Genomic DNA, 18,776 nt, shown 5'->3' with positions numbered 1-18,776 from the left:
ATTATTGCACACATAAAACTCAGTCACTGACTCTCCCAGGCATTTTCATCAAGGCAAAACATCAGAATGGGTTGGTATATCACCACAGCAAGATGAATTTCAGTCTTTATCTGCAGTGAGTCCCCATCCACTTACTGGCAATAAGATATTTGTGCTGCAATTGCAAATTCTGAATGTCATAAAGATGTAATGAAGTACTGTGCACAACATGATCAGAACTTAATGAAATGGAGAGAGATGAAAAATAAGTTTATGTTATTTTTTTAAAAAGGAAATATTGGTCTTTCACAAAAATGTCCCAAAGTCTAAAATTCAAGTTTATATTTCAAATGCCCCAGTACTTTGGGACCCAAATTGCTATGATCTGCTAAAGGCAGAATAAACCATCTGGATATTTAAAAACAAAGGGAGGGCTATCATCAGGCTCAGAAGTAATCCTGGCTCTTGTGCAGAGATCGTGGGGGAAGTTTTCAGAAGTTTCTAAGAGCCAATAAGGTATTCTGGTGCTTAAAGATGAAGGTCATACATATCAAGACAGCACAACTCCCACTCAGTGCAACTACAACATTGAGCCAGCATAGATATCTTTGAAAAATGTCTTTCCTAGTCACATTTCTGTTCTGTTAAAAATATTACTCCAGGTTCAGCACCTAATTATTAGAATGAAGAAATGGTTCAGAAGAAGGCACAGAAATGAGACTAATTACCTATGACATAATCTGCCAGTATGAGAAGCTTCTATCTAGCCTGAATTTACCTTCAAGTCTATTTCTTGAGACATGGAGATTTATAACACTGCAGTCATTTTAGCTAGTTTATCAGTGATTGTTTCATTAGCCACATAAATGTCTAATCTAATTCTAATCTTGCACAGCTCTTGGCACAATGTTATTTTATGACAGTGAGTAACATGAGTTATGTGTTGTGTTTAAAATGTTTTTCTTTTTTCAACATTTAATTACTGCCCTTTTAATGTCACATTAAATATTTTAAATGAAGATTAGTTTATTTAATGTAAATAAATATACCGAGCCATGTGCCTTTTTTAAAAAAGACTGCAATCTGTATTAATTTTCATTTTTATGATCTAGAACAGACTGTAATACGGAGATTAAAACCTCAAGTTCATTCCATTGTAATTCTATTCTAAAAGGGTCAAGCTAAGAGATAGTTTACATGCATAGGAAAAGATTTTTTCAGGGGAGCCCAGGATCCCCCTCCTGCCTCACCACCACAATTCAACTGCTTTACCTAGGAAGCCCAGGCCAGCATCTGACAAGCCCTCTTGTTCATCAGGAGGACTTAATGAGAGGTGAAGGCACTCAGAACCTTGCAGAACAGTTCACATAAAGTGTGGCAACTTTCTAAATAAATAATGATGGCATTTAACATGGTGACTTCTGGGCAGGCATGGACAGACCTATCTCTCCACACATACTTCATCTTGGCCAGGCTTTAGCCATCTCTGGCCGAGAAGCCACATAGCCATCTCCCAGAGGTCAGTGTTCAGGCTAAAAAGCCTTTCTGAGAGAAGTGGTGGCCTAGTTCAGGTATCATGGCTGCTCCATTGCTGGGCTAACAGTCTGCATGCACAACATGAGCACTGAAACTCATCTGGTTCCCATAAACATCCCCTTATTGGTTTAAAATTCTGAAAGATTGCACATATCAAAGATTTCACCAAGGTTTATGACTCATCTCCACCTAGGATCAGGAAGAAATCCTCTTTCCTCAGTACAGTTTAGCACAGCATTATAAGGGATTTACACTTTCTTTTGGACAGCTTCTGTTCAGGTTATCATTGCAGATGGGATACAAGCCAGCCATGACCACCCAGCACACTTTTGCTACAGGTCTATTTTATTACACTCACCAGAGACAAAATCACTCTTTTTGTAATAACTGTCTCATAGAATACTTATTCTGTGTTCTGCTCTGTTTTATCTAAAGTGCGAGTCCTTCAAATGGCCCAAGCTTTTAAGTCACTTGCATACCAACCGACGTCTGTCATGAGCTGGCAACTGACTTACAGCCAGGGTTTCTTTCAGGCACCTGAGCCATGCCAAACTTTCATAGTATTTAATGCTTAGATTCATTCTTAGCTTGCAAATCAATAGGTTTATGAAAGAATCTAAACATACTTTAAAAGATCACAGCTAGGATTGGGAGAAAATCTCATTATTAAGGAAGGGTGAAAGATAAGAAGAGAAGGAAATAAAATAGGACTTTGGATCAGCCAAAGCATCAACCATTATTAGAAATTCATTACAGGGAGCATTATGTGCCCTGCACTGCCAATTAGCCAGTATTCACCATGGCAAGTCCATGGCCTTAAGTAAAGCTATTTAGTTTATGTACCCAAAGTTTGATCTCTGTGCAAATGGCTCCTGAAGACTAAGCTAACTCACTTTCACCTCCAGTTGAGAATTTGTAGATTTTCTCCATGGTTTGAGAAGGTGAATAAACTCCTAACTAACTAACAGATTTTCATGGAATTAGAGATTCCTGAATCTAACACATATTTTCCTTTCATCCCTTTTAATGTCAAGGCATAGTTAATAAAGACTATGGCCTCTAGGTCAGGGTGGAGACTGTTTTTTCTACAAGGCATACATATTTCAAGCAACAATTGAGAGGGCATAAGAAAACCCTTTGAAAAGTTTCCTTTTCTCCTCCTGCATTTATGACTTTAATCCATGTTGTTCTGGTTAGCCACACTGCAGTATAATAGCAACTAAATGACCAAATTTCTCGATAAAGAAGAAAAGAGGAAACCAATCGAGACTGCACAATGCACAACCAGAGCAGCAGCACAGTGCAGGGGCAGTTCTATCACGCCAGCTCACTGAGCACAGGGCTTTTTTTGCAAGCACCTTTACAATGATATTGTATGACAGATTTCCACTATGTTGCATTCACACAAAAAATGAGTACAACACTATAATCCTGCACATGTGTCAAACACCGCTTCATGGCTTTTTCTTATTTTTAGTAAAGATATCCCATGTTTTATATGAGGAACTTAGTAAGATTTTTTTTTTTTTTACTGCATTTCAGTTTGTCAGAACATTTTGTCAGCTAATATTATCTTCCAATAGCTCTGTAATCTCCCCATAGTTTGCAATCAGCTCCATGCCAGCATGACTTCCTGGAAAAAGTCAAAGGAGACTCAATAAAATGAAATTTTCTTCCACCTCAAGAATTTCTTTTTATGCTCCCAGAAATGTACTATTGTTCAATGCCAGTAGGTGGAAACACTTAGAAGAGACCTGCAATTTATGAAAAAACAACACGAGTGATTGTTCCTGTAGAAAAATTCTGATTTTTTTTTTTTTTTTCCAATAGGGGATGTTAAAGGATAGAACCATGTGTTTTGTTTCACTGAGAGTCCCAGTGCAACCACAAGCAGAAAATAAGTTGTCTGCATGAATTGATAAGAGGGTCATAAATAATAGGAAAATTATATCCTATACACTAGCCTGCCAGCAGATCACAAAGAAAAGTCAAGACTTCACGAGTTCTCACTTTTTTCCTCATCGTCTGGTAATATTGTTCTGATATTTATCCAACTCTGTGGTAGTTACTTCTCCAGCAGTTTTAGTCTTCTCCTGGGAAGATGCCAATAATATTACCTTGGAGCAGGGAGAAGTGTTGAGGTTTGTGGTTTTTTTGAAGATCAGCAACCAATGACCTAGTTCAAGCAGCCTGAATAGCCTGTTTACAGCTGTTCATTGGTGCTACCGGCTAAGTGAAGTTTTGGGTTTGTACGCTAGAGCTGCTACTGGAACTTCAGGAAGATGAGAAGAGACTGTCTTCTGAGTAGTAGTACTCTGCCCTCTCTTTTCTCTCCAACTTGAGGGAGCAGAGGGCAGGTGGCAAAAGAGAGCAAATGGTCATGGACCACATGATCAAAACATGGAGATAGATAAATGGAAAAAATGCATAGTTTAGATAAAGCATAAAGAAAAGGCAGAGAGATTCAGATGTAACACCTCATTACTCTTGGTTTTCTCTTGGGAAGGATGAAACAGCTTCGAGTCATCTGTGCTTCCTGGATGCTATGGTGCTATTATGTTGTGATACACAGAGAAAGAAAAAGGTCCTGGAGCCTGCTGAGATTAGCAGTCCTCCCCCTGTCTTTGCTCTTTGTGGGTCTAGTGCAGGGTTTGGTTGCAAACTCAGTACTTTGCGAAAGACATGTAAGAGTCTCAGAGCAGAAGACACAAACCAGTATCTGTCTAAAGCTCCTCCCTCCAGTGCACTTGCAGAATGATGGCAACAGGAGCCAGGCAACAGGATGGCAGCCCTGCGGGGGAGGTCCATCAGCTTCCCAAGCATCTTTTAGCTGCAAACTACATAAGCAGACATACACTTATTCCTCCCACCGCTGAAAATAAACCCACAAGTTTTTAAATATCATTACCGGACAACTGAAAATTAGCATTTAAAATGTATTTTTTCTCTTCTCGTCATGGAAATTGACCCTTTCCTGAGGTTCAGGGTGTGTGTGCACACATTCAAAAGAAACTAGCTCTGCTTAATCATGAAATGTAAGGAAACTATAATCCCGTGTATTTCCAATGCCTGTGGAAATTTTTCACAACTCTGGCTAAGCCAAAGAGGTTTTCTATGAAGTACAAAGACCTGATAATCAGCTGTAATGAAAATGAAAGAAAGAAATATTGTGGATCACACTGTCTGTGGATTTTAAGTGTTCTCCAGTGGTTCTTAAAGAAAGAACACTTCAGAAAGAACACTTGTATCAAAACAGTAGTAACATTTTGCACCATCTGTAATTAATAAAACAAGAAGAAAAAAAAAGTGTACCTAGGTAACTAACACTGAAGTTTCTAACGAAAACAGACAAGAGTTTCATCTTTTATCAGTATATTTTTTATGACTGACGCCATCTACAAAGAAGCTATATTATGAAGCAAATAACCTAGTGCCAAACAATCAGTCTGTCACATTTTCTCTGAGCTGCAGATACATTTTATGCATCACATGAGTCTACATACCCACCCACCATCATACAAAAAACCTTCCCCAAGTCCACCTCCTCAATCCACTTCTCAGGAATGTTTTAGTATCAGAGGCAGTGGCAAAGAAATGAGATATTTCTGCAGCTGCATCCAATGCCCTCCTCATTGCTTCTTGCTTTTCATACTTCTTTCATGGGAGGAAGGCTTTCTGGTTTGTGCTGGTATGATATCAAATGTGATAGCATGTTCACGATACTGTTCAAGTTAAACTGAATAAACTAGACTATTTCTGACACTATAGCCTTGCTTTTTTTCAGTCTTATCAGTTTATTTATTTCTTTGAGTTATCAGGGTTTTTAAATAAATCAGAGAATTAGAGGAATTACATAAAACCCTATGTAGGTGTACTCATTTAAATTCTACATCAGCTCATACTCCCATGGCCTGTTAGGAGCAGGCTGTGTTGTTACTCACCGGCATTGCAAAAGTGCTCTGGTAGTGCTTCTGCTGTGTTTCTGAAATCAGACCAAAATGCTGGTGCATATTTTTAACATCACTTTGTAAAAGAAGAATAAAAGGAACACAGCCCTTTATAAAACTGAGCCATGACCACAGGACTCCTTTTGAATCGTTTATCTGATACAACAAAATACATTGTAGAAGTCCAGCATATTTCAAATTTTGAACTAGTTTAAGAACATATGAAGATGTTCTCCATGTTTCCTCAAACCTATGTTCTGTAACCAGTCTTTGCTGCTTCAGCAAGCTCTCAAGCAGAAGTACATTGATTAACTAAAGGGCATCCGGCCTTGCTGTATGTCATTCTTGAAATAAAATTGAGTAGAATCTCCAGGCTATTAAATTTACTTTTTCATTGGAAACTATGATTCATCTGAATGAAGGTAACTCTGCAATGAATACAATCTGCATTTCTCTGATCAGATGTTTCCGATTGCACTAGTTTGAAGTGCTACCTCGAACTTGGCAGAAAAAGTAGCCTATTTTTCACGGTACCTATTCTATCATTCATCCAAAGGTAGGTAAATATTTAACACTCATGTCTGGGTTTCAATACACTCTGCTTTATTATAGCACCTGCCATTGAAGATCTCAAAGCAATTTGTGAACATTAATCAGCTGAGCCTCATGCCTGTTCAGCCAGTATGTTATTACACAGACTGGTAAACAGAGGATGTTAAACCACATCAGACTCCTTAGTCCAGCTGCAAGAGATGAGCAGTAGCTTTGCCTTCATCTGTGTCCCCTAGAATAGGGCTTTTCTGTCTGTTGTTTCATCTAGAGGGGCACAGAAAGCAGCCGGACTAAGGGAAGCAGACTGGTCTCAGTTCTCCTGGTCTCAGTTCTCCTGCCAGCAAAAGATACTGAGCAAAGAAATGTGTTTGAGTTCAACCACTACCACTTAGAATCCTTATTCCTTTCCCTTCTGCCCTTTCCTGCCACTGCTGTTGGCACAGTGTCCTGGACCTTGCCAGCAAGCTGGAACCAGCTGACTCCTAGAAGTGGCTGTTGGAAGGCTATTGAAAGCTCTGGTTCCTCAGGGCTACAAAGTCCTAATGTGATCTGGCCAAAGCCAGGGAGGAGTTACAGGCCACTCTGTTATTCTTTGCAGGCTGGGCACGTCCCACATGTTGCCAGCTAAACATACTGAAGTAGACCAGTTTACTCCCTCACTGACCATTTCGTCTCCAACTTCTCCACATTTTGCAATGATCATATTTTCTTACATGCCAAAGGCTGAAACATCATTATGTCAAGACCTAATGATCTAATCAAACTAGCTTTAATCAATTTAGCTCAAGCACCAATAGTGGGAAGGTGCAGGCTTGGCTGTAGGCTATGCAATCCTACCAGGATGCCTGGGCAAGCAGCTACTCCTGCTACCCCGTGTGCTACCAGCACTCCACTGAGAGTAGTACCAAGTCAGATGCCCCGGCTGTAATCACACCTCCCAGCAGCTGTGTCTGCACCTTCGTAGCAGGAGAGAGCCCCTAGAGTGAGGAATTCATGGTTTAAACAGCGGAGGCAGAGAAACAAAATCAGAAATCACAAACAAAACTAAGTGGTTATGTGGAGTCCAGCAAGAATGGTAAGTGTGGAGGATATATGTCCAAAATCAAAGGCTGCTAACTCCTTTTATTAGCAATGAAAGTGCTTGCCTTGGAGAAAGCAGAGGCAGAAAAGCTGAGACTAAGCTCATAAATTGAGAGTTTGTTTCTCTTCCCTTCACTGACTGCACAGCAAGTTATCATGTCATTCTTGTAAATGTTTCAAAGAAAAGTTTTTGAACGATAGTGCTTTGCTATAGTCCCTGCTGTTGGGAAGGGCTATACAAACATCTGCCATACACTCCCCAAATAAAATTCAACCTGAACTTTTGTTTACATGGTTTGTCCTCAAAACCAGCACTGAGCTGCAACATGCAGCCATAGCTGCCTTATTAAAAATGAACCTTTTATTTTAAACACGGTACATTTTGTAACAGGAAAATCAATATACAGTAACCCAGAGTACTGCAGACAACAGCTGTAGGACATAATCTGATGACAGAAAGTTGAGGAAAGTATTTTGGCAGTTATATGTTCAGCTAATCTTTCACTTTTTGTTTTTAGTGTCACCGAGCTATAAAGATCAGAGATTTCTCCCCACCTGGTGACCCAAAGCTACACAAAATGAAGAAAGCCACTGTTTTCAACATTAAAGGCTATTAGCTAAAAAATAAATCAGTTATTACTTATTTTTTCTTTTATAGGATACAGTAGGTCTTCCCAGAGCTACAATGAGTTAACAACAGTCTCAGTGATTTCATAGCCCTTAGCAAAGATACAGAAATGTAATTAAGCATAAAGAGTACCTGGAAAAGATTATGAAATACTTTTCACTGCCTGCAGTTTGGCTGTGGGTAAGGGTGCTCAGCTCTGTTCAGGGCTGGGCTTCACAACGCACCTATGCTTAGAAAAGTTATCTAGGTAGAAAAGAGGAGATGAAGCCACAGATGTGCCTGGCACAGAGGAGTATAGAACAAACATCAAGTTCTTAATAGAGATTTTGATTTTGGTAATCTGATACTTCTTCATTATTGACAAAAAGTTCACAATTAGAAACAACCTACTCCATGTATGTTTGTATGCCATCATTAATTACTGAATCTATTAATAAACCAGGGATTTTCAGAACCTATTTGTCCTCGGAAGGTGGGAGATGATTAGTTCTCTAAAATGGCATGTGATTGACTTCAGCTACAAAATAAACTCAAATACTCCTTGGTGAGCAAAAGGCAAAGAGCACTAGATCATTTTGTACTGAAATTGCTTTTTTCACCACATCCCACCGAGTGTATGTTTCTCAGATAATGAAACTGTTTTTTTAAAGGTTTCCAATCCAGATTTATATGGCAAATGCTTTAATTAAGACTGATATATTCCATTTGTTTAGCTTATTAGACTTTGATATGGAAGTTTTAACTTGAACTGCATTGCCCTCTAGTGCTGTGACGGGGCCAGCCGCCGTGATGTCACCAGCACAGGCAGCGTGAGCACAGGCAGCCAGTTCATGCAGAGCTGCCTAAATGCTGACAAACCCTTCTTGGAGACGCATGTCACAGCAGCTAGACAGGGGCATCCTTCCAACAGAACCACAAATGCACAAGGGAAAACTGTAAACCTGTCTTTTATTTCAGGGACGTCATGACTGAAATAGCTACTTTCAAGCTCCAGCCAAGACTTCTGCCTGCTAATTTCTGTTTAAACGAGTTCGTATGAGAAATTAAGCAACTTTGAACAGCCTATTATTTCTGACAGCTTCAGAGGACTTCACGCTGTGCAAGTTTTATGTGCTCATAGCTGACAGCTTGCTGGGGAGATGAGTTCTCAATCTAAAACTGGCCGGGGCTTTGCAGCAACTTCTTGGGTAGAGAGATAACTTTTCAACTGAACTCAAACCGTCTGCGTGTAGTGCAAAGGATCCAATCGTAACTTGCTATGGAGGATGATTTTTAAGATGAATACCTACCTCGGCGATAAATCCAATTCATCAATACCTGGATATTTGAAAGTGTCTGCACTAAATAATGGCAATCTTTCAGCAAACAACTCCAATGAGACAGCAAGCAATCTGGATTTGCCTTCCTTGGACATCAGTAGGGCAATAATTGTGGGGCTTATCCTAGGTGCCTTTATACTTTTTGCTATTATAGGTAACATCTTGGTAATTCTCTCTGTTGCTTGCAATAGGCATTTAAGAATCCCCACAAACTATTTCATAATTAACCTCGCAATAGCAGATTTGTTGCTGAGCTTTACTGTCCTTCCATTCTCTGCTACACTGGAAATCCTTGGCTACTGGGTGTTGGGGAGGATATTTTGTGATATCTGGGCAGCAGTTGATGTGCTATGCTGTACAGCTTCTATTTTAAGTCTATGTGCGATTTCTATAGATAGATATATAGGGGTACGTTATTCTCTCCAGTATCCAACTTTGGTAACAAGAAGAAGGGCAATTTTAGCTCTCCTGGGTGTCTGGGTCCTTTCCATGGTGATTTCTATTGGGCCTCTTTTGGGCTGGAAAGAACCAGCACCCAAGGATGATAAAGAGTGCCGCATCACTGAAGAACCATTCTATGCTTTGTTTTCTTCCTTGGGATCATTTTACATTCCTTTAATCGTCATCCTCGTGATGTACTGTCGGGTCTACATAGTGGCAAAAAGGACTACTAAAAACCTGGAAGCTGGGGTTATGAAAGAAATGTCCAACTCCAAGGAGCTGACTTTACGGATTCATTACAGGAACATTCATGAGGACACATTAAACAGCACCAAATCCAAGGGTCACAATCCCAGGAACTCCTTAGCTTTCAAACTTTTTAAATTCTCTAGAGAAAAGAAGGCAGCCAAGACGTTGGGAATTGTGGTTGGCATGTTTATTTTGTGCTGGCTACCTTTCTTCATTGTTCTGCCACTAGGTAAGTCGGTAATCAAGGGATTGCGAGGGGAGGGAGAGGAAGAGGGTTAGTTGTTTACTACAAAAATATCATAGAAAAAAATCAGATGAATGATAAGTAGATATCATTTTGAGAGCTGCAGTGAACACGGGAAAGGAAGTGAAAGTAATTTACTTCTGATTTTGGCTTTTTCAAAGAGTCATGCTGAAACTTTGTAAAGTGTGCAGCCTGCAGAAAGTCTGCTCATCTGGCAGTCCTTCTCTGTGATGGGGCAGATGTCAAATCAGGAGACAGTACCTTCAGAGTTTATACATTAAATCTCCCTTTATGGTCTTTGTTTGAATTGAATCATGTTTCAGAAACATTTTTTATAGGATGCCTTAACAAAAATCCTAGATAATAACACATACGAGTTTCAGTACTGAAATGTTCTTGTTTTAGTTTACTGTTAGATGTTCAGGCTATAATACAGTAGGTCTCCTGGCATTATTAGGTGTCTTAAATGGAAATTAATCTGATTTTGCAAAACTCCCCTGAGCTTTGGGAAGCTCAGAAAGTTCTAGTTCTCAGTTCAAATGTTATTGATCACATCCCAAAAGCAAACACACAGAGCCCAGTGATCCCCACAGAAAGGTTCTCATTGCTTTCAATAGGTCTTAGTTCAGGCATTTTGGGAGATTGCCAGGTAAGCTTTTGGCAGCCACTTTGTTCACTTTCAGCTTTAAAATAGTATTAAAACATTTGATGTAGCCTCAACACATCGCTCTGTCTTCCCAAGTCCTTGTGAAATTTGCTTGTATTGTCATTAATACTAGCACTACCTCTGAAGTGGAATATCTCAAGACATTGAATTACTAAGCTCTCAAAAATATCTGTCCAAAATTAATTTCTCTGAGACACAGACAATCTGGCAGTCTAAATATGGAAAGAGGTGGAAAAAGAAAAGGGAGAAAAAGCCTTTATTAATGTTCTGTATTCATGTTTACTTAGTTACCCTACCAAAACATTTCTCATTGAACGGTAAGTGAATATTTTTAGAGACTGCTGTAGAAAACTAAACTGAGTTCAGCAACTTGGTCCTGGTGAAGTATTATAAAATTATAATTTCAGTGAATGTGTAATATCATTTAGAGTAGAATCTTTACTGCAAGACAACCACTTAGGCTAGTGCATGGCAATTTTATAATCTAGCTTATTGTATCATAAACTGAAATACGATTCAAGAGCTGCATAAAGCTAATGTTAAGGATGTAAAAAATTCCAAACAGAAGGGAAATTGTGAGCAAAGTTCTCTTTGGCTACTAAGTTAAAGTCCTTGTGCTGGCTCTTAAAGAAAGTTTATAACATAGAGCTAGTTTCCAACTATTGCAAAAGTACATACCTGTGGATAGAAATATACTTTCACCATATGGTACCAGTAGTAGTATTAGATACATAGCAAGTAGGTCATGATCCTCTGATAAAGTAGATTCCCTCCTTGATTTTGAATTATTGAAAGAACATTGGAGAAAAAAAGCAAATGTGAAGCAGTAGATCATATCCTTAGCCAGCAGAAGCCAGTATAGCTACTGACACTGTTCTACAAACACATATGCAGATTGGTATATTAAGAACATTATGGTCACAGGGCAGAAGCAATGCGAGAAACAATTAAGTTCCTTGAAGGAGTGTCAGTTTTCCCTTTGAGAAGTTATTTCAAAACTCCTGTTCTTTCCTGGGAGGTTTAATGAGTCATTGCTTAAGACACCCGAGTGGAGAATTTATTGCTTGTCACAATACGATTTTCCCTTTCATATAAATTGTGTGCAAGGCAGCAGTGAGGTGACAGGCTGAAAGCCTTCATCATAGCACACTGTGTGCTGGCAGAGGAGCTGGGTGGGCTAAAGGGCTAAGCCCACAGCTGTGGGCTCTGACCCAACACAGACCGAGTGCCTGTAACCCCCAACATACTCACTTCAGCGCTGTGAGCACTTGGTGCCCCGCAGAGCTGAGGTTCAGAAAGAGTTGCCATTGTGTCAGCTAGAAGAGAAAAAATCAGCATCTTGGCATTGCCATATAGACTGCAGGCTCTCCTGTCCTCTGTCTAGAAATCCTCTCAGGGGCCCAACTCTTAACTGACAGCCTTTAGCCTAAGAAAGGGGAGGGGAGAGGTATACATAGTATGTAATATAGTATCCAAACACATTTAAATAGTAGGTACTTTCCCTTTGTTTGGCTGACTAGGAATAGGGCAGGTTTTGTTCCTTGTCCCTGATCTCTTTTTTTAATTTATTTGGCACACTCCAGAATCTTGTACTTTTCATCTCTGTGTATCAGTGCAAAGTTAATTAATGATGTTAGGCATGACTAAAGCATTGCTCACTAAAACAGGTGGGGAAAAGACCTTTTCCTGACGTGCATAAAGGAGCCATCCTTAACTGGAGGAGAGGTAGAGCAGTGGAGAAAGACTTCTTAAGGAGCCTGCTGTTGCTGCATTCTTCATACCAGAAATCTTTTGCTTTGTGTCTTGAAGTCACAAAATTAAATGAAATGCTGTTAAGAACCCTTACAAAAAGCACACAATGGTGTGAAATCAATTTCAGTGACAGGCAAACCATAGAATCCAAGAGGTACTGTTGATTTACAAAACTCTTCATAGGTGCCCTGGGCTGCTTTAATCACAACCCACTCACCACTGCAAACTACAATAGCTTTTCTGCTACTGAGTCCAGACTAGATACTTAGCTTCACTAATCTGGAAGGATAGGCTTCTTCCTTCACATCTTATATTTGCACCATTGACCCAAATCATACCCCCACATCCACATCTTTACTATTTTTTTTGCTCCCTGTTTCACTCAGTAATGCCATGACTCTGCAGAATGGCATTAGCAGAGCCGCTCTGGATTTTTGAGGATCCCACCACAAAACATTATTTCTGCAACACCCCAAAACCATGTCTTAAGAAATCTGCTTATATGTAGAGGAGTTTCCTTCATGTTAAAAGTGTTCTCAGCTCTTCTACTGGTTTCCCAGGCAAAATTATAATTCTTCCACTCTGGCATTTCAATATATTCCACAGCTACCCATTTTGATATCCCAGACAAAGGATTATTGCATCAGGTGGCAGATATATACTGGGAACTGATGTGGTGCTGAAAGTAGGGATATTGCTTGAATAAATATTACATGACCAAGAAAAAGAAATCATATTAACACTTACAGAGTGTCTTTCAAGCAAGAATCAAAAGGCTTTGCAAGGAAAGCTCTCTGACAGAGCTCTGTATACAGCTACAGAGAGGAATTACAGCACTGACACTATGATGTACTGAGTGTCATGACATGATCAGCACGAAGAATGACCCACAGTCTCTTTTTGTAGGACTGAACCATGCTGCCTTTAGTGCTAAGCACCTGATGATGCCGCAAAACTGGTATCAAAGAGAATCATGTGAAAAATGTGTTTTTAGTCCAGTAGCTACCAGGTATTCTTTCCAGATAGCAAAAGAGCTATAGAATATCCTTGTTGCATTCATAAATGCTCCATGGCTTTGTAAACAGTTGTCTTGCCACTCAAAATTATTTGTGGTACAGCATAAAAAATAAAATGAAGACATACATGTCTTTAAGACAACTTCTTGTGCCATAAATTCAGTGACTCAGCTTTGAAGAGTAAATATCTTGCTTCTTTAAAATAAATGTTTCTTTTCTTCCCCATCATATATATCCTTTCTTAGGCATCAGGACTATATTAAATATACATTACTGAAAAATGATGAGTAAAATAGATGATTTTTATCTAAAGGCTAGAGCCCTGCAGAAATAAGGTAACACTCATTAAAACTCCCTCCTTTAAACAAAGGAATATTCAATTTTATACCAATACCTCTATTAAAAAAACAAATCCAAAATGAAGGATCATATGTTTCCCCCTGGCAGCTAAGTAAAAGTTTAGTTTCATTCCTGTTAATTGAGATATCAGAGTGGGCTTGCCAGTCTTCTCCCAGACACACACACACATGTACACACATACACATGCAGCCTGCAAAGGGAAAACTCACCACCTCCAGTATTTTAACCAAAGCATATTAACTTCCCCAGCCTATTGCTTAACTCCAGAGGAGATCAGCAGAGCACTATTCACTTCCCAATTCAGAGCCTAACTCCCCCTGCTCCCACAAAACCTGTGATCTTATCCACTGAAGTCAGAAACAAAATTCTTGTAACTTAACTGGCAATGGGATAAGGTCCCAAGAGGCTCATAATGAAGATACAACTGTTTTGACTATCCTTATATATTAAGCTCTTGAAACCTCTCTATAATAAAATAATAAAGAAGAACATAAAAGTATTCTGCATGCTACAGGTCAGCCAATACAAAATTATTCTTAAAATAAAATGTTATTCAAGTACAGTATGTATATTTATGTTACATCAGCCCAACCTCTGCATCTCTGCACCAAGAATACCAAATCATGCCACTTAGTTTCCCATGGGAAATACTTCAAGGCATTAGGTCTAGTGCTGTCAATGCTACTGGGTTCTGCTTTCTGCAAGGCTTTAGGCCTGGTTTGTCTTTCATCTCATTTTGGTCTTGCCCCTCTTCCCCTCTCTAATTAGCCTAGCTCTCCAGATTTGATGTCCTCAAGTTACTAGTTATAAAGAATTTGGACTAATTAACAATATATGTGGCAATCTGATCCTCTGGCCACTTGCACGTCAATCTTTGGTACAGTGTTCAATTGCATAGGTGACAGCAGGAACCTGCTCCTCCTATTTTCTAGCCAATTCCAGTAAAACTAAACATCGTAAGGGCATTTCTTGACCTATACAGAATGTTTTGTCACACGTGGAGGACTGGATTATATTAAGATGATTCATTTTACTACTGAAATAACCGCCCTTAAGCCCTGGTTTAAGCCTTTTGGTTTGCAAAGGATGCCAATTATTGGTTACTTACACACTTCTATTTTTTAGAACAAAGTTGTTTGTTATGAAAGCAGATGAAACTGCACAAATTCTGGGGTACTTCCTATGTAGGCTTTTGATTTGCAGGTCAGAGGAACAAAGAGAAATCTTAATGTGTACAGTCTTACAAAAACAAATATGCAAAGCAATACATAAAAAATACAAAGAAATCAACTCATGTTGACTATTCAACCTCAGGGATGGCAGCAATTCCTGTCTCAGGTAATCAGAAAGCTCCAAGGGAAAAAAAAATCAGGACTGAGCCACTGGGCAGCAATACGAAATCTCAAAACTAATGAAATCAAAGACAGGAGAGAAGCAATAATTTCAGAGTAAACACTGCTTTCAGCATCCAGCATCCTGCAAAGCAGTGTACACAAAGTCGTCAGCCAAAGGCATTTGCAAACACATGTGCTATTGCTTAGGTTGGTAGTCATGATGAAAGCACTGAGTAAAGTTATACATGTGCATATGGTCCTAAAGCATTGAGGCCATACCTCAGGATCTCAGCTGCGTGTTCTGTAGTGTACCTATCTGGGATATACAGACATGAACAAAAAGTGATGAGTCTTTTAGTATCTTCACTAAAGTAAGTCCTCCTCCATAGCCCATTGCAAGATTTTGAGATATTTTGATGGGCTTTCAAGTGATACTTCGAAACTGAAAAGCAATAACTATCAGTGTCTAAGTAACAAAAGAGAAAAAATATAATGGAAGTTCATACAATATCTTTGTATCTGTGTTATTCAATTCCATGGTAAAGTCTTATTATTTACCAACATTGTCCAAGACAGGTTGCATCAGTTATAAGTCAGAAGCGAGAAAGGGTAAAAAAGACATCAAAGCATGCCCAGTAATTGAAGATATTTAAGTGTAATAAATTAAATGTCAGCAGACTCAGATTAGCTTGTCTAGGCTCCCTTAATCAGCTAATTAACTGCAAAACAAGCATAAGCTTGACCCATATTCTTTCTAGTTAGCAAGTGACAGAAGTCTGTAACTTTTTTGGACAAAAGAATAACAGCAGCAATAATATCATGTTTCTGTCCCTATCTACTGTCAGTTTTACAGTATTGAACAAGATTCTTACTAAAATTGATCTTATCATATTTATGTGAGGGCAACACAATTTAAACACAAGTGAATTCTCTCCATGGTGTTAAGTCATCATAGCTATTCTGGAGAGAGAGGTGGTAGACTGGTATACATAAGGATACATAGGGTTTGTGCAAAAAATGTACTTTTTCCATATGTCATGTATTTTCCATATCTTGTATCTCCATATTTTGTTATTCAAGATATACTCAGAATTTTGCTAATATAACAACTATGCTAATATGGATGAGGCATGAAAAACCTTAAATTCCATTGCTTACTTTATTGTTCTTTTTTAAACTACAGCTTTCCTCTTTCTCTTTCTGGGCTGGGCAAATAAAGCTCCTTTTTGTCTTTTCTATTGCTCTTCTAAATACCAACTTGCAAATGGTCTGTTGTACCATAAGTTTTTTAAAATAATTTTCAACTCTCAATGCTTTAAGCATCAACACCATCTTTTGTATGATGCTGTTGGAAGGAAAGTCATGGGCTGCAGACCAGAGCAGGATCTCTGGAAATGACAGATTATCTCTTAACTTCTGCCTATCAATCAGAGACAATCTTACCATGCCAGGAGTGCCACTGTTAGTAGCTCTGTGGTTCAATACATAGGCATTGTCCCTATAAAAATAAAAATATAGCTACTCTGCTTTGCAATTACTTGTAATATAAGAAGGTGTAGCTCTGGGTTTTAGAAAAAAAGATCTGATCCCTATCTGTACTACAACTTCCATTAGCAAAACTTCAAGGGAGGTGAAATCCTGGTTTTATTTTGGCCATTCCAGATAAGTCCCTATTTTTGGAGCCTTTAAAAGGATCTCAAATTTGCGCCATTGTGAATGAAGTTCATACAGGTCTCATAGAAGTGATTTGTTCATCTGAAATATAAGGCCCTGCTATCAGTGATAGATAGTGTGGATGATAAGAAATTGTGAATTTTAATTAGGATAAGAAAATGGAAACAATAACCTTTCTCAGCCTATGAGACAGCGAGAAAAATGCTTTCCTTAGGCTTTGCTCTTACTCATGAACATATCCCTAGGGGGATGTGCTCTTTATGGTCAGATTCTGCATTTGTGTATGTCTGCTACTTCCATTTGCCTGCTTAAGAACTTGTCTACACAGGACCAAGCCTTAGATTGGTAGGAGTTACTGAGTTTAGTTAATACCAAATGTTTATTTCCCTATTTGAATGGGATGCAGGAATGAGTATAAGACACTTTTACCCTGTCAGGACAGTTAGGGGAGATTTCTCTGTGTGACTTCCTTGACTCAACTGGAAAACAAGGAAATGGAAGACTCAAGGGCTGAGGACAGGTTGAATGACACCTTCATCACTCCTCACAAGGGTTTGCTCGCTGTGGGGCCAGAAGGCTCCAGCAAGGAGAATCCCGCAACTGCTCAGGCAGTCAGTTCTAGGACATAAATTCCTCACAACCAGGACACTTTTCTTAATAGCTGGCCTAGATCCTTGGACATATATGTAACTGACCTATTAATACAGTGAAGGATGAGAACTGCTATACTTGCAAGAGCATTGTATTTGTATTTCTATTTCTCCCACATCATCTTCTGCAATATCATTGCCTAGTCAGTTATTCCTAATTTGATATTTCTCCTTCCTCAAGAGCAAAATGCTCTCCTCCAACACATGCACAGAAGTTACCCACAAACAGGAGGGTGCAGCTCTGCAGCACATTGGTGACTACGGGGTTACTGTGATTCCCATGGTGTGCCCCAGCCTGGCAGCCTGGGCACTGCTGGGATATGTACCTCAAAGCATCCCACAGAGACACCAACAGGTTCAAAAACCATAACCAAATGCTTGCCATCGATACTTGTTTGTAGTAGTTAGAATTTAACCATCTTTCCTTTCATTTTTTTTAATTGAATTTTATTCTGTTGATTTTGGATGTTCTTACTATTTCTCAAGATGTTTTTTCACTGTTATCCTAACCCTCTTCTCCAGAAGGCCTGCAGTCCCGCCTGGTTTGATCAACTCTTAATTTTATAACCATCCTCTCTATTTCATCCTCTACTGTTTGTAAACTGTGGGGTTTTTTCCTATGTTAAATAAGTCCAGGGGAATGTAAACAAACACTGAATGCTGGATGGAAAGAAATCAGGAGCTTTAGAAATCTAATTAGCTTTAAAACCTTGGCACACTGACTTGGCTAAGCATGTGGTAAAAAGAACCGCAGAAAGCTTAAATAAAAGACGAACACATCCTTTCCGCATTCTCTGAACTCATAACTACTCTGGTCAGAAGTAGCTTATTACTTTTACAGGGAGAACTTTACTAGCTACACACATGTAGCATTTGAGCTTTCCCTGTTCATTAAGAAGTGGCCGTAACTCAGCCGTTAGCAGCTACCAGCAGTTGTGACTGCGGCAGGAATCAGTGCAGGGGAGATGCAGCGGCTCCCGGCCTGGCCATGAGCAGCTGTCTACTGCCCAGCACTGGGATAGTCTCTCGTTGATCACATGACAAATCCAAACAAGTCACTTCTCATAGCAAGGCTAAGTTCCATCATAAAACAAATTTTGTGCCAAACAATACTCATTTTTGCAAAAGTTCTCTTCTCAAGAACAGATTGAGAGATGGGGTTTGATATTGTTGAAGTGTCCCGGTTTTCATCTTTCAGAACTCATTTGTTATCATTTTGTATTTTGCAATGTTTCTCATCACTACAGTGATTTGTAAAACATTGGAATTTTCTCTTGTGTGGAATGTTGAAAAGTTCAGATTTAACTCCAATCAGAATGACTCTGCACCAAAATGGAATAATTCTCTC

The 18,776-nt window shown here is 39.2% G+C and overlaps 2 protein-coding genes across 3 annotated transcripts in view; one reads left to right on the top strand and one right to left on the bottom strand.

Annotated features, from left to right (window-relative positions):
* IL12B (interleukin 12B) overlaps positions 1-11,613 on the bottom strand; it is a 168,491-nt gene extending 156,878 nt beyond the window's left edge. Inside the window, exon 1 of the mRNA XM_075766273.1 lies at positions 11,321-11,613. The gene's annotated coding sequence lies outside the window, so the exon portion shown is untranslated. The remainder of the gene's footprint in view (positions 1-11,320) is intronic.
* ADRA1B (adrenoceptor alpha 1B) overlaps positions 8,555-18,776 on the top strand; it is a 29,687-nt gene continuing 19,465 nt past the window's right edge. For both annotated transcript variants that reach the window (XM_075766271.1, XM_010309502.2), the window contains exon 1: positions 8,555-9,960. In XM_075766271.1, coding sequence (XP_075622386.1) covers positions 8,988-9,960 — 973 coding nt within the window. In that variant the 5' untranslated portion in view covers positions 8,555-8,987. The remainder of the gene's footprint in view (positions 9,961-18,776) is intronic.

This window comes from Balearica regulorum, chromosome 14 (assembly GCF_011004875.1).
Source record: "Balearica regulorum gibbericeps isolate bBalReg1 chromosome 14, bBalReg1.pri, whole genome shotgun sequence".
Classification (NCBI taxonomy): domain Eukaryota; kingdom Metazoa; phylum Chordata; class Aves; order Gruiformes; family Gruidae; genus Balearica; species Balearica regulorum.
The sequence above is the reverse complement of the archived record's forward strand: the minus strand, read 5'-3'. Positions and strand labels throughout refer to the sequence as shown.